Genomic DNA, 16,302 nt, shown 5'->3' with positions numbered 1-16,302 from the left:
CCCGAAAATAGCCCGCCCGACCACAGCCGGCCCTGGCGCCTGCACGTTAAGAAACCCAAATTAAGGAGTGAGTGAATTGGGGAAGGAGGGAGCCGGGGGAGTTTGCACCGTGTATCTCAGGTATGAGCACTTTTCACTGACATTGATGCAACTGCATTAGAGTTAATGGCAGCAGCCTGCTTCTCATTATTAATTGTCTTTGTGTTTGGATAAAGTATGTAATCTTCTTCTCAACCACACCATTAAAATAGGTTGCCTTTTCAATTAAGAACTGTCGTGAGCACAGCAGTCAATTTTCCTAATGAAGATACATTATATTTTCACTTTTTTTTTTTTTTAATAATGGAAAATCCCAGGTTTTCATTAGACGCGATTACGGAGAAATGCAAGAGGGTTTCTCTAAAATTCATGCGGTCATGTAGTACATTAAATGCCAGGCTTTTAAATAAATTGAAATTTCTGTAAATAAAAGCATGGGTATCACACATGTTCAAACCCGCTCCATTCAGATTTTAAAAAGCAAACACGATGAGTTCATTTTTTCAAATGCACTTAACAGATACAACAATAAAAACAAGTATACTGACTGTCTGAAAATACGCCTATCAACTTTGGTGGTGTGTGTGGGGGAGGTCCCTTCTAGTTTAAAGATTTTTTTTATCTCAAACTATTGGAGTGAATGTTGATAATGCACTATTCATATTTAGGTAATGTGCAACCTTAGAATAAATCAGGAGCAAAGAGTGATTGGACTGTGCACCTAAAATTAGTTTTTATTTATGTGTTTGTTTCCTTCCTTTCTTCCTTGCTTTAATTTTCCTTATTTTAAAAAGACAAGTTGAAAGCCAGTGAGTCTGATAGAACTGTTTAAAATTCTATGCCTTTGTAATACGCAACTTTTCAATTGTAAAGAAAAAAAATTAAACTGCAAAATCCTTATTTTGAAATTTTAAAATTGGTCAGAAATATTCATTCCTGGATATGAAAGTGGAAAGTTTGCACCCATGAGCAAAAATGAAAAGTACATGTTATTCATTCTCTAATCTTAGGAATTTGGGAGCATGTAGTGAAAGGGATCTGTCAAGATCTGTTTTCTTTGTTAATAAAAAATTTAAGCTACTATCTTTTGTATATGAAATACTGTTTCAAACAATTTATCTCTTTTTCTCTCCCACATTTAATGTGAATACTTCATAAGAGCCACATTAGAGAATAGTGGTTGAGAAAAACGAGTCAAATTATTTTCAGTAGAAGAAAAAAGTTCCCGACAACGGCCAGACTTTTTCTTTGCAAGGCAACATCAGTTGGTTTCTTGCAGACATGATCTTTTCCAGGTTTTAGGTGTTATGTCTTTTAAAAATTGAACTTTTTCTTAATCAACCGCCCCTTAAAATGATCTGCAAAGAGTGGGAAATTAGATTTTCGATTAAAACCTTATCCCATCTCGAAGGATTACTTTATATTGATTCTTAAATATGGCTACAATTGATGGGTTCTAATTAAAAATCCAAAGGAAAAGTCTGTCGTGCCCATATAAAAGAAGCTTTTCATATACGGGAAATAAAGCTTGTAAAAGGTTACAAATAAAAGATTAGAGATTTATCCAAACTAGTTTAAAGCTTCACTGTGGTTTTCTTTTCTTCTTTTTTTCCTTCCTTACAAAACCGTTCCTGGGTCTTTTTTCCTCCAGTTTTAAATGAAGTTTGCAAACAGGCAAGATATTGGACTGTAATGGTTGTTTTATATCAACTCTGTAAGCTCAAGGCTGCTGCCTGCAGTAGAATTGATTTCAAGGAAACTTCAGGACCAGGAGATGAAAATTATGTAAACTGACAGCTACCACCCTTCATCAATCCATCCACATTCCCATCCCCACTCTCCCAACACACACACACACACACACACACACACACACACACACACACACACACACACACACACACACACACACACACACACACACACACACACACACACACACACTCTTCTCTCCATCTCTCATACTCACACATGCCCTTCCTCCCCTTACCCTAGCCTTGCTCTGCACACACCCTTGTCCCCATACTCTCAGGGATAGACACATAGCTCCCAGCTCACTCAGCTCATAAATGTCTCACAGCCCCACATCTCGCACTTGTCACACAATCTTAATCCGTTTCATTCCGGAACAACATGGTCCTCTTTTCCTCTTTTTCGCATTTGGAGTTTGCCTCCTACTCTTTTATCGAGACAGCACAATCCTATCTTTGAAGTTGTTTCTTTCTCCCTTACCCTCTTTTCTGAGGCGACCGCAATGTGGGGAATGAGGAACCCAAGCTTAATTCATAAGTGATCTGTTGCCTTATATTTTCCCCCAAATTCTGTCTGTATTGCCAATCTTAAATCCTAGTTTAAAAAAATTAATTAAAGTTAATCTTGGGCAAATTTGTAATACAGACATATCTAAAAACCTAATGAAAAATGACTTCTTTCTAAATATTGTGGTGGCTCTAAAGCAAAATGTGGTCCCCCACTGTCCACTGAATCACTGAAAAGATTGAAAATTAATCTTCATATTTCTGAACTGAGTGTTCAGGGAGTCTCACTGGCTCCTTTCACCCGGAGAGGCTGTGTTCTCACGGAATATGGGTTTTGTTCTTCTTTCTTAATTAGCCTGGAAGAATCCAGAGATCTCTCCCTCCACTCCCCTCCCCCTCATTTGCTTCCCCCCCCACCATAGTTAATAAACTTGAAGGAAAGTTTGGAATATTTTAAACTGGCCTGGCATGTGAATTGGAGAAAGTAAGCCCAGTTAGTGCCAGACGTGAATCTAGATTTGAAAATATGATTATTAGCTGTATTCTGGAAATTGCATGCAAGCTCTGACAAATAATTTGAGTCTCTGTGTATTGGTTTTCTTAATTTAGCTTCTGAATACTTACATCTTATAGCACAGCAAGATAATTGTACATGCGGCAATTAAAAACCACTCACTTGTTAATAAAAATTATTTAAAAACACAAAGTATGCTACCATAAATTAGATTCATAGAAAAAGAATTTTAAAGACACAGGACACACACAAAAAGTTAAATACAGATAGAGGAAATATAACAAACAGATAATAATCATATTAGAAGTTCAAGAACTTACTAAAAATCAAGAGGTCTTTTTCTCCCAGCAAGCATCTAAGGTTCTCAGCAAAACACCCCAACCCCCTCCCCCCAAAGCCAGTGGCTTTTGTCCTGACCTAGAATAGGGTTTGTGGGACTGTACCTGAGCCAGGCTGTCTGCAATTTCCAAACTGACAAGAAGAAACTAGAAGATAAAGAGCATGTTCTTACAGGTGAAGAGCAATTTTGCAACTTTTCCAGGCGACACCCAGGAGAAAGCTTGCCTGCTACCAACTGCTGCAGAGTCTGGGCAGAATTCCTCTAGAAAGAAAAAGAAAGTCTTTTTTCCCCCCATCTGCATCTCTCTTTCTCTAGTTCTCTTTCTGCTCTCTGTCTCTCTCTCTCTCAGATCCAATCTTTTAAGAGCTTCAGCACATTGCTAAGCTAAAGGGAAATTCTCTTTGATAAAGCGGTGTTTCCAGCTTCTGGGTTTTAAAACCTAAATCTATATTCAAATCTGGCTGAAGGTGTGTTCTGGGATTTATGAAAGCCTCTTAAAGGGGTAAATTTACCAAACCGTGACAAAATCATCACAATCTTACTTTAGACATCTGAAGTGGATGAGAATTTTAAAGAGATCCTTGCTTATTTAACACTGTCCATTTCCAACTCGTAGTTTATTGGCCCCGTATTTCTGCGAAGTTATTAGACCAGAGGCCAAAGGAGAAGCGGGAGTTTGCCGCAGGCCTCCAGAAGGGGAAAAGCCCTCCACGCCCCACCGCTCAGAAATCTGCCCCTGTCGAATGGGGACGTTTTCCGGGAGATTCAACGCCCCCCGCCCCCCACAATGTGGGAGGACATCGCAAACCTCTACATCGGGCTTGAGGGCTTTCCCACGACACTGGACCCTACAGCCGATGTATCGCCCGGTGCAAAATTGTTCACTTATTTCGTGAAGATCACAGGCCCGCGCCCTGTTATTTCTCCACCCCACTCCACCCCCCACACACTGTTCTCAGGGCCTCCCTCCGGCCCTTCCCCTCCGCCAGACCCACAACGTCTATTTCTCTTTTTCGCTCTTTGATGCTTTAAACATCATTGTGATCAAACTGGGGGAAACACTGTCTTTTCTCGGGGTAGGAAGGAGACCCCGCTTCGGAGCACTGGGGTGGATTTGGCTTCTTTCATGGAAAGCATCGTGACTCTGACCAGGCGCACCCGACCAGTGCCTCCGACGCGGGCCAGACCGCCTGGGGTCACTTGTTCTCCCCTCCCCCCATACCCCCCAAATTAAAGGCTCGGGGGAGGTCGCCAGGTGTTTCTGTGCAGTGGGGGTGGGGTGAGAAAAAAAAGGTCCGTACTCACCCTCCCCCCAGCCCAGGCCCCCAGAAAGTCCTGACTCCTGGGAACGCGACAGCCAGGGGTTCTCCTCGGACTGGCGCTGCTGCGGAGGGCCCGGGAAGAGCTGGGCGGGCCCTGGGCCGCTCCGGGACTCGTGGGGCCGCCGGGGCCCAAAGCTCTAGAGACACATGCGAGGGGGCCTGGGCGGCCGAGTGCGCAGCCCCGGGCCGAGACCGAGCCGGAGCCCAGCCCGGCTGCCGAGAGCTTGCTGCCTTGTGCGCACTCCCGTAATTCGTTAATTGCTGTAAATCCCAAGGACGGCCACATTTGATTACACATACAGTATAAGAATCGACAACAAAGCGACGAATTAATTACCAACTTCATTAACATAGGTCCCCAAATTAAAGGCAGCGAGCTGTTTCTTTGGGCCCACTTGTCGCGGTGGTGGGGTGGGGGTGGGGGGTAGGAAGGGATTGTATTTTCTTTCCCTGCACTGGAGTTGTGAGGGGAGAGCTGTCTGCTGCTCCCGCCACCCTCACCCCCACCTCCATTCACACACACTCGGCAGTTCCACTTGCCACCCCCCACACACATACTCCGCCCAATCTGTTTCTGCTTTTCTAGGGACTCAGATCCGTTTTGAAAGCTGTCCGGTCCCCTCTCTCTGTGCCTGGAGGAAAAGTGGGGCTGGGGTTCGCTGTCTCCGGCTCGGGTCCCTGGTCCCGACGCTTCCCAGCCTCCAGGCTCTCAGCCTTGGGCTCGGGCGGCGCCAGCCCAGTTAGCTCCAGGCCTCGCCGCGTTGGGCGGTTTGGTGGCGTTTGTCCTAACGCAGAAACTCTGTTTCCAACGGGGGCCTCCCCCGTCCGCCCCCGATATCTTGTCAACCGCACATTCGCATCCGCGAGGCCTGACCTGGCCCCAGCTGCTTCCCCCAAACCGGCCCTGGGATTAGCTTCGAGGGTTCGTGTTGTTTGCAGCCAGCCCTGGGCTGCTCAACTCCAAAAACCCTGCGCGGATACCGGGAGCCTGGGTGTCCTGCTTGCAGATCAGGGGATATTCATAAGGGCGTAAAGAGTAGACACTGAGTTTTTAAAAATAGTTTGTTCTTGGACTTGTGTATCTCTCTCTCTATCCCCTACATGTCCACACCTCACTCCCAGGCCTCCTTCCTTGACCCTGTCCGGGTCCCAGCGTGGTCTGGCCCTGTTTGAGACGGCACAGTCCTGTTTTTAAGCTTCAGCCTGACTTGCTTTCTGCCTGTGATCTACACACTTATGCTAGGTTGAATGCCATAGCCCAGTTACCCCCCAACCACAGCCCTCTCCAGCCTTCACTTAAATATCTTTCCATCTTACATTGTATGGGTTTTCTTTCTCCCTTTTCCTAAAAATAAAAACAAAAAAGAGAGAGGGAAAGGAAAGAGTAAAGGAAGAAGAGGAAAAGAAGGTAAGGACAGGCTTCCCTGTCTATCATTTTAATTAAACAATTAGTTCACATGCTCCGGTCCATAATGTGTATTTTAAGTGGAGCCCAGTGTCTTTCAAGAACATTCTGGTAATGTTGGAGGCCTGGATTTGTTGCCTGCTCGTCCCCCCGTGCAGCAGCGGCCTGTTTTCCTCCCCCTGTTGTGTGTTTTTATTATTTTCCCTCTGGCTTAGATGTGTCAATCATTCTCTCCCTGCCATTGGTTGGAGAGTTTGCGTCAAAAAGTTGCCAGAGAGGCGCTTTCTCAGCAAATCTCCCTGAGAGCGGAACCGACCTCAGCTCCAACTCAGCCTCCACTGTTATTAAAAATAAAAATCGCTAGAGCAGCCCTCAGTCACCACGTCTACCTTGTATGTATTGCAGAGGGGCCCACACGTGTTTCGAACTCTAGCCACTTTCCTCGTTTTCTGTTCTTTAAAAACATTTTTTTTTTGGTCGCGTTTGACTTCTGATGGAAGGGTGAAGACTGCAAGGTTTCTAACGCAATACTCTTGATTTCTTTTAGGATAGCTGGCTATTTGGAATTTTGAAGGATAATTTGTTTTTGGTTTTTTTTCTGACTTCGCATGCGGCTGTAAGGTAAGTGTCCGTCTGTCCTGTCCATCTATATCCCTATCTGTGTGTCCCTCTGTCTGTCTACCATCACCCCAGTACTTCCAAATGGACCGGCCGATGCACCTCTGCCAACGTGGAGTTCTTCCGAATGCTGATGTATATTTTTCTTTTACAAATTGTGAGGTGTAATAACGATCATTGTGAAAAATGTACGATCTGGAGAGGAGGGCGGGAGTGGGCGGGAGGAAGAGCGAGTCCTCCTGGGGGTCGCGCCGCTTCTGGAAAACGTCGTCGAAACCCTGCGAGGCCAATCGGGCGTGTTTTTGAGAGGTTTTGTTTGTGGTTTTGTTTTTATGTCAACGCCGTTCGGGGCTTCTCCTTGCGATCTTTGCGTTTGGTCCCCAGATTTGGTTGGGGTTGTTTGGATTGATCCCCGGGACGTTTCTAGAGTCGGAGACAAAAAGATGCAGATGTAGCCAGATGGGTAGATTAAAACAATAATGAAAGGTAGGCGCCTCCTTGGGCCCGCGCGCCGGAAGGCCGGCTGGCTGGTGGCTCGGCGGGGGCCGGAGGAAACCCGAGCGGATAACCGAGGAGGCGGGCAGCGCGGGCGTCTCCTCCGGCCAAGAGGAGCTCTGTCCTCGACCTTTTCCAAAGGCCTCCAGGTCTCCTTTTTCTTTTTAATCCCCCCACCCCCACCCCCCACCACCAAAAAAACACAAAAAACCTGGGAGTGCAATTACCAGCACCCTCCACGGTTGTCGCGATCCCAGACCCGGGTCACTAGACCGAGTGAGCGTAGAAGAGTCGTTTTTTCCATGTGACTGCCGTGGATGGTTCGGGGACCGCCCCATGCAGCCCTCCGCGCGCACCTGGGGCGGGCAGATGTGGCGGCGAGTGGCCCCCGTTCCTCCCGAGGCCGCGGCTGAGCCAGGGACAGGAATCCTTTCTCTGAGGACAGCGGCCCCTTATCTGTTGTCGGCCTGGGGCAGCCGAGGGGCACCCTCTCACACTCCCTTCCCAGGATCGGGGACACTGAGGTGTCCTGGCTCGGGGCCGGGCTGGGGTCGAGGGGTGCTCCGAGGCTCGGCCTCTGCTGTCGGCCTGTGCAGTGAGAACCATCGGAAGTTCTCTGCCAGCACCGGGCCTGGGCGACGGGTCGCGCCGCCAACTCTGGAGTCTGCGTGTTGATGCGTTCAAGTGACTACTGCAATCCTGCGTCCGATTTCAGGACACGGGTTTTGAAACCCAAGTTTCTCAGCAGAACCCTCCGAGGTGGCTTCCTGCAGACAGAAGCGGCGTGCGGGGAGAGCAGGCCGAGCTGCGTGGACCCTGCAGTGCTGGATTACTTGGGGAGGGGACGGGGAAGTGGCTCCTGGAAATTGTCCCCTCTGTCCTAGAGCTTCGGGGGTCAGGATTTCTCCTGCTCACCTCGGGACTTTTTCCAGTCACAAAAACTTAGCAGCACAAGAGAGGACTCGGGGAGGAAACTCCTCCCCTAGAGTAAGGTAGATAGCCGGACAGCTCCGCACAGAGCTAACACCGGGGCTTTCTCCTAGCGATAATTAATAGTCACGGCCAACCCTTTTGGCACGTTCCTGCGTCCCTCCCTCGCGGGTGGCAGAGTCGTTTGATTCCCCGAGGCCCGAAACTTTCCCTGGAGTTCTCCGGAGAGGCGGGCGCCGGCCGCGCTCCGCGGAGCCCACACGGCTTTTCCTTTCTTGACTCCTCCTCTGCGCGCTCTGCCCAGCCGCGGGCCGGTCGCCAGTGCGCGACTTTGTTTCCTTTCCATCATGCAGAAAATTAATCAGGCCGGACGAGAAGCAGAGCTGAGCACGGCGGCCTGTAATTAAGGGACGTGTGCCCCTCGGATTATCTCGTTAGTTTATCAAGAAAACATTTATTATAATTAATTCTCGGACGAGGTAATTATTGTTGAGCGAGAACACAGCAACTGGTAGATGGGCTCCTTGGAAAAAAAAAAAAAAAAAGAAAGAAAACAAGGGGGGGGAGGGGGGAAGCGACAGATTGCACGAAGTGACCGTTAGATATAAGGCTGCGCGGCCCGACGCGGGCAGTGGAGCGGCACCTCGGGCGCCGGGGCTGCGGGGCTGCCGGGCGGGGACGCCGGACCGAGCCACTCGCGCCCGGAGGTGCGCGCGCCGACCGGCCGCGGGGACACGCCGCGCCACCTTCGTCCGCCGCTAGGTAGGAGATCTGCAGAGGCCCCCTCTTAAGGAGCCGTGTTGAGGCTTCTATTTTGGGGAAAGGTATTTCTTTTTCCCCCTCTGGACTCGGCTTCGAGAGCAAAGGAGAAAAGCGTCCTTTCAGGGCTTTGAAAGTTAGATGAAGGGCCGGCCCATGGTCCCTTCTTCAGGGAGTGCATACCTAGGCTGGCTGTGGAGAGCACCCGTGGTTTTGTTTTCGTTTTTGCTCTGTTTCTTTTAAAGTGGATGCAACAGTAAAAGTGAAAATAGCCTGTCCTGAGAATTTTAGGCATTTTGTGATGGTAAAGGCAAAGGAGCTCCAAGAAGGGTCCTGGTCCTGGTGCTTTCTGTCTGTTACTTCTTTTTATGTTGGAATATGCAACTTTATTGTATGATGTGTCAAGCATTTCTAATTGGGTGAGAGCTCGACATGTAAGAACACTTCCATATTTCTCATGTGTACATCTGATATGATTTTAGATTTCTCTATAGCAGTTCGGAACTTTCCAAAGTAGTAAGACTGTATTAAGCAAAAAAAAAAAAGAACTCCAGCTTAGAGGCTATTTAAACAAATAAATAACAGTATTTTAAAGCTGTATCATTTTGACAGCCACTAAATAACTGCATCTTGAAAAGAATAGAAAAGAATACAAAATATGAACTCTTTGTTGTAAGAGCAATTTAAATTAGTTTTACTGTTGAGTAATACTAACTCCTCCAAGAAGGACATTTATAAAATTACATTAAATTAGATTTTAGGGTGGAAAAGCATGACTTTTGTGCTCTGAATTTAAATCAGAAAGAAGTTTCAGTTACCGAGTTCCATTTGTGGAACTTGGTGCCTTGATGTCTTAAGCAATGTACATATGAAAACTCAGAGTCCTCAAAACTCAGTAAGACCTTTGAAAAAGTAGGAGAGAACTAATCTTGTATCCGCCATTTTGAAGCAATCTCTTATAGTGTCAAAGTTTCAAAGTAGAGATCCTTGCAGGATAAGTGCCACACTTTAGGAAAATAAAAGCCAAGACTTGCAAACTGCCAGCCTGTATTAATGTCTATTTTGGATCTCTTTGCTGGGGAGGATGGGGGGAGGAACTCAGCTGAAGCGAGTAAATAACTTTTCTTTTTCTTCCTTTCTTTCCCTCCCCGAGCTCTTTTTCTTATAGGATTGTAGGAAACTTGAAAGGTAGGGAGAAATTCTATCAGTTTCACAACTCTGGGTGTTTGTGTATCTACTTTCTTCAAAACTAAAATGTGCAAAAGGCAGTTAGAGTTAACAGGAAACTCTGCTGCAGCTGCTGAGGACCCAAATGTCTGAAAATTTGCCTCCGCAGGATCTGCAGCCTCCACACATCAAAATCAACATGGGAGCGGCTTGCACTACAAATGCGCACCCTTTCTACTTGCAAATGTGGAGTCCTGTCATTATCTGATTGGTGGGATTCTAACTTTACTTCAGAATTTCTGGCAAGCCCTGTGCCAATCTTGAAGACGTTTTCTGCGATACGTTTAAATATTTGATGGGTGTCTATTAAAAGTTAAATACTTGTTTGTTTAGCTTTAGTTCCTTAAACACATATGATCAAGGTTCTTCAAAACCCTAATAAATCTGTTACTTACCTAGAAATCTAATTACCCAGACTACTAATTAGGTGAAAATGATTACTGGAAATGACTTTAAATGTGGAATAGTAGTCTTTGAGCAGTTTTCCCAAGTTTGTTGTTTAGTAAGTTGGTATTTTAGATGTTAAATGCACTGACATTTTAGGTTTCCAGTAGTTGAAAGTGGTAAAAAGCTAAGATAATTAAAATCTCTGCCGTGGAAAGGCAACAGTCTGGGGAGAGGTAGATTTCTTGAATTGTTTCTTTGTTTCTCACCAATGGGCTTTGTTATCAGCATTATTTATTTAGCCAAAGAGTTCTTTGTCTCTGCAAATGGCCCCAATCAAGTTTTGTTTGAGACAATTAGCTAGTGCCAGCCAATGAGTCCTATGCAAATGTAGGGATAGGAATGCAATGTGTGCATTTGAAGGCATGGGGTTTTGTTCTTGGGGAAGGCAGATTGTAATTGCTTTCTTCGGGTACTTTTTTTTTTTTTTAAGTTCAGGGTGGGGGTGGGGAAGACAGGTTTATCTGGTCTCCCTCCACCCCCCTAGTTCCAGAGCAGCTGGGGGTGGGGGGGTCTGCAAGTCTTTAAAAGCCTCTGCCTTGCCTAGCCCGGCTCTTTTTAAGTTAGTGGTGGAACGTGGAAGAGCTGCTGCCTCCGAAGCAGTAAACCAGTGCCTCTGCTTGTTTGTTTGCTTTGCCCTTAGTTCCACCACTCCAAACCCACCCACCAAGGACACTGAACCTGTCCACTCCGGGAGAATCGAAACCTTCTGGCTGGGTTCCCCCGATTTGGGCCGACTTTGCGCCTCCAAACAACCTTAGCATGATGTCTTATCTTAAGCAACCGCCTTACGCAGTCAATGGGCTGAGTCTGACCACTTCGGGTATGGACTTGCTGCACCCCTCCGTGGGCTACCCGGGTAAGTGAGCCCTGCGGCATTCCCCCTTCACCCTTCTCCACTCCCGCCCCTCGGGGACTTGACACTCTTTTCCCTCCGAGCACCAAGCACGGGGTCGACGGTCACGCTGGCCTCACTCCAGCTCTAGGCGAGGTCCCCACTGGGTTTTCCTTCCAAAGAAGCAGCTCAAAGCCACCAGGCATTTATTGACGGAGGAGAGAACAGGGGTTGGGACGAAATGAGTGGTTGGGTCTGCAACAGTTGAAGAAAATCACATCGCTGTATGCTTAATTCGAATGAATAGGGGACACGCATTGGAGTGGGGTGAGAAAGGTTACTGCCCTTGTCACTTGAGCGAGAGGCTCCTACACAATCTCGATGTCCAGTTCCTCGGAAGTGCCTTCTTGGAGAAGCTGGGTTTTCTCTCCATAAATCCTTAACGTCCTGGTCTTTGCAGTTGTCCCCACCAAGCTGGGGCCTTCCCCTCTGACCTCTAGGCCCTGCGCCTTTAATCCCGGGAGCTCTGACTTTCCCCAGGTGCAGGTGCTTTCTTTTGCGATCAGATCTGGTTTCTTAAAAAAATCTTTGTAGAAGTGCGAGGGTACTTCAAAAAGTTCATGAAAAAAATTGAATGAAAAGATAAGATGAATCTTTCCACGCACTTCCTGAAGACCCCTATGAACAATGTCCCATTTTAAAGATGGAGGAACAAAGGCCTTTGGAGTGCTAAAAACCACGGGAGCAAAATCGAGATTCCCCACGTCAATCCAAGCCGCCTGTCCTCGGAGGTCCTTTGACTTCACTGATGACTTTTTTGTTCTTGTTGTGTTTGGGAGATACTTTGGAGGATTTTGGGTTTTGTCTTCCTTTTATTTTGTTTGTTTTGTTAACTTTCCAAGTGACGCTCTGGTTGGAGGGATATCCGACGTGAGGCAGAGTGGGAGATATACTCTGGAAGGGGCAGTGTGTGTCAGGGGACCCGGGGGAGTCAAGGCCGGGGAAGGGGTAGGGAGAGCATTGGTAGGCTCTGAGTTGAAGGGCTGGGAGCAACGGGGGAGTGCTGCGGGGCGGAGGATGGGTAGTCAGAAGATCCGCGGAAACCCCTATGACTGAGAAACTGCTCCCCCACCCTAAAGGGCCCTGGGCTTCTTGTCCCGCAGCCACCCCCCGGAAACAGCGTCGGGAGAGGACGACGTTCACTCGGGCGCAGCTAGACGTTCTGGAAGCGCTGTTTGCCAAGACCCGGTACCCAGACATCTTCATGCGGGAGGAGGTAGCGCTGAAAATCAACTTGCCCGAGTCCAGGGTGCAGGTAGGGCAGATGTAGACCGAGCCACCTTCCTGACTGTGCCAACCCTCCCCCAATCGTGGTGTATGTTGAGAACCCAGGAGAGCTAAAGGAAGGCTTGAAACTCATTCTAGACGCTCATTCGGGGCCTGTAAATTATTCTTCTTGCACCATTTTCTGCCTCCCCATCCCCACCTAATCCTATAAGCAACGGTCTTCTGGTAAGACCCTCCACACTGCAAGGTAAGAGTGGTAATTTAGCTGCAGTGTAAAGCAAAGTCCTAGAACACTTGTTTTGTTGGTAGACAGATCCAGCCTTGGGCAGGTTTCAAGAGTAGTCAGATGGAATTTTTAACCCTTCCCTTCCCCATGTGGAAATCCTCCCTTTTTTCATGGACTTTTTAGGGGCTGAAAGCACCTTAGTTCCTGGACAGTCCAAATACTTTTACAGATGAAGAAAGAGAGTAAATGACTTGCTCAAGGTCATACCTAAGTTTGGTGGCAGAGCCAGGCTATATAGAAGCAGCTGGTGCTTTTACCAAATAAGTCAACACAATAAGAGTGTGTTTTCTTTGACTTCTTAGGGATTAAATAGAATTTGCTAGCTCTGGGCCATTTAAGAGATAAAGTGTCTACATAATATTCCTAGTGACAACTGCCCCCTTGCTTTAGTCTCCCTAAACTTGACCCTAAGCTGGAGAGAAAAAGTCAACACCAACTTGCCTGGAGAGCAAGCCCCTTACTCAGTTGTCTGGATCACATACACACATGGGATTCTCCTTCAGCTAGGACGTTTGTGAAAGTGCCAGACATCAGTGTGAATGGCAAAGAGTGTGAATCAGGAAAGAGGCTTTTTCAAAGTGGGTTGGAAGACATTTTAGCACACATGAGGCTTGAGCCAGAGTCCTCACTAGAAGAAAATAAATGGCTCTGGATGGTTGGTGGTGTTGAGCTTGGCCTTGGAAGCACCAATTTTACCACAATTACTACACCCACACAGAAAGCCTATTCAAGAAGACAACTAAGGACTATATCCTAGAAAATGCCAATAGTTTCTCTGATAAGCCCCCTCACATACCAAACACAGTCCCTTCACTGGAGAACAAACAGGGCTGGTAAAGAGAATTTTCAAAGTTGCAGGCAGAGGATTAGGTTGACAAGCCGGTGAACATAGTACAGGCAACTGAATCTATGCACTGAGTGGCAATGTCCTGAAGGCACAGACTTGAATCTTGGAGACTAGTAGGGAGGTCTGTGCTGGAGCTCAAAGCAGAGTACATGCAAGTCACTCTGCTTACCGCAAAGAAGATTTGAGCAAACAGTGGCTTTCAGATCTATTTCCTGAACTGGATCATGTCTTTTCCTTGGAGTTTTCTTTTGTAAGTGAGCCTTTCTAGGAGAGACAGAAAGTAGGGTGACAGAACCAGCCTCCACGCTAGCAGTTGCTCCTGGAAGATGAACTGTAAACCATTTGAATTTAGGCTATTCTTGTTGGCGTGTAGTAGCAGAATTGTTTCCCACACTTCTTTTGTGTTTCCCTCCAAAAGACATACACACATTCATTTTACTGTGAGAGTGTCCCAAAATATAGTTGGGTCTATGTGTCTGTGTGTATTAGAAGTAAAATAAGGTAGGAAAGTGAGGTGAAGAATTTTTAGCCATATGATTTGGGGGATTCTTTTAACTTTTATTGTTCTGAGCTAGGAATAAGGCTGGGCAAAGTGCTTTTAGACAGAGCCTCCCCAACTTTCTTGTGATTCCAGGAGCATATATGAGAGTGCCACATAATAGGTCTTCAGTGGCAGGGGAGATTGCTTAGCTGATTTGTCCACGTAGGACAGATTTATAATCTGGAGGCCAGTCTTGTCCTTGAGGAATTACTGAAATCATGTTAAAGAAGTTTCTTTCCCTTTCAAGGTATGGTTTAAGAATCGAAGAGCCAAGTGCCGCCAACAGCAGCAGCAACAGCAGAATGGAGGTCAAAACAAAGTGAGACCTGCCAAAAAGAAGACATCTCCAGCTCGGGAAGTGAGTTCAGAGAGTGGAACAAGTGGCCAATTCACTCCCCCCTCTAGCACCTCAGTCCCGACCATTGCCAGCAGCAGTGCTCCTGTGTCTATCTGGAGCCCAGCTTCCATCTCCCCACTGTCAGATCCCTTGTCCACCTCCTCTTCCTGCATGCAGAGGTCCTATCCCATGACCTATACTCAGGCTTCAGGTTATAGTCAAGGATATGCTGGCTCAACTTCCTACTTTGGGGGCATGGACTGTGGATCTTATTTGACCCCTATGCATCACCAGCTTCCTGGACCAGGGGCCACACTCAGTCCCATGGGTACCAATGCAGTCACCAGCCATCTCAATCAATCCCCAGCTTCTCTTTCCACCCAGGGATATGGAGCTTCAAGCTTGGGTTTTAACTCAACCACTGATTGCTTGGATTATAAGGACCAAACGGCCTCCTGGAAGCTTAACTTCAATGCTGACTGCTTGGATTATAAAGATCAGACATCCTCATGGAAATTCCAGGTTTTGTGAAGACCTGTAGAACCTCTTTTTGTGGGTGATTTTTAAATATACTGGGCTGGACATTCCAGTTTTAGCCAGGCATTGGTTAAAAGAGTTAGGTGGGATGATGCTCAGACTCATCTGATCAAAGTTCCAGGAGGCATAGAAGAAAAAATGAAGGGCCTTAGAGGGGCCTACCAACCAGCAACCCAATATGGACAAATCAATCTACTTATGATCCTGTCATAGTTTTAGGTCATTGGTTTTCCTAATTTGCAAAGTGATGAAAAATATTCTAGCCATGTGCAACCAAACACCACCAAAAATAAACAAAATCAAACAAAACTAAGTCAAGAGGGAAGGGAGGGAAGGTCATAGCCTTCTTAAGCAGAGGTGTTCCAATGTTTTAGCCAATCCTTGGTTGAATCTTAGGAATGAACAGTGTCTCAAGCTCATTCACGTTTCATGACCAACTGGTAGTTGGCACTGAAAAACTTTTCAGGGCTGTGTGAATTGTGTGACTGATTGTCCTAGATGCACTACTTTATTTAAAAAATAATGTTCATAAGGAGTCAATATGTAGTTTAAGAGACAATCAGTGTGTGTCTTATAAATGGTACATCTGTGGTTTTTAATCTGTGCTAGACTTCAAAACTGTGATCTCCTGTTATTGTATGCAACCTTGAACTCCACCTCTGCAGGGGTTCTTCTGTGATTAAATAGGTTATAATTATAAACAAAATTCAGAGCAACTGAGTACTGATCTAAAAAGATTGCCTTTGGCTGGAGGTGAGCTGCACTGAAACTTTATGACAAAATGTGTCTGGACAAGGAGAGTAAGAGAAGAGAAACAAAAGGACACTGATTCATCTGTAATTTACTGTTGGTAAGCCTAGCAGTAAAGAGACATTGGTCAATTGCTCTGACCCTGATGAATTTTTAAACTGAGATCATTATTGTTTATGCTTGCAGATGTTAACTGGAAAAGTTATATATGCATAAAACTTTCCTTCCTGGATTTGGCAGATATGTATAATTATATTAAAATGGTTCTAGCACAACATTGGGTCCAGTTTAATTTTACACCACTATTTATGAATGAGAAGCCTACATTAAGCCTCTCCTTCCCAAAACATATTTTTCTTAGGGCAGAGGTGAAATTAGCAAACTTAATTTATTTTCACTTTTTTTGGCTAATCTATGGATGAACTAAATATGAATAACAGTTATATGAAAACTTTTTGTGACTTTCATCAGGATTGCTCTGAAATTGAATTTAGAAAGCCTAACAATCATTAAGATCTTGTTCTCCTAGCT

At 46.2% G+C, this 16,302-nt stretch overlaps 1 protein-coding gene across 3 annotated transcripts; it reads left to right on the top strand.

Annotated features, from left to right (window-relative positions):
- Positions 1–6,052: 6,052 nt before the first annotated feature.
- Positions 6,053–16,046, top strand: OTX2 (orthodenticle homeobox 2). 3 transcript variants are annotated; one of them, XM_008589232.1, is made up of 5 exons: positions 6,053–6,270; positions 6,426–6,499; positions 10,995–11,210; positions 12,350–12,501; positions 14,395–16,046. In XM_008589232.1, exons 3-5 carry the CDS (start codon positions 11,114–11,116, stop codon positions 15,013–15,015), a joined length of 870 nt encoding a protein of 289 aa, XP_008587454.1. In that variant the 5' UTR covers positions 6,053–6,270; positions 6,426–6,499; positions 10,995–11,113; the 3' UTR covers positions 15,016–16,046. The 3 variants fall into 3 exon arrangements, with proteins under 3 accessions (XP_008587454.1, XP_008587444.1, XP_008587449.1); XM_008589222.1 differs by having other exon boundaries at positions 12,326–12,501; XM_008589227.1 differs by having other exon boundaries at positions 6,170–6,499.
- The last annotated feature ends 256 nt before the right edge of the window (positions 16,047–16,302 follow it).

Source organism: Galeopterus variegatus, unplaced genomic scaffold, assembly GCF_000696425.1.
Source record: "Galeopterus variegatus unplaced genomic scaffold, G_variegatus-3.0.2 Scaffold135, whole genome shotgun sequence".
NCBI lineage: Eukaryota > Metazoa > Chordata > Mammalia > Dermoptera > Cynocephalidae > Galeopterus > Galeopterus variegatus.
This window is presented reverse-complemented; position numbering and strand designations above follow the sequence as displayed.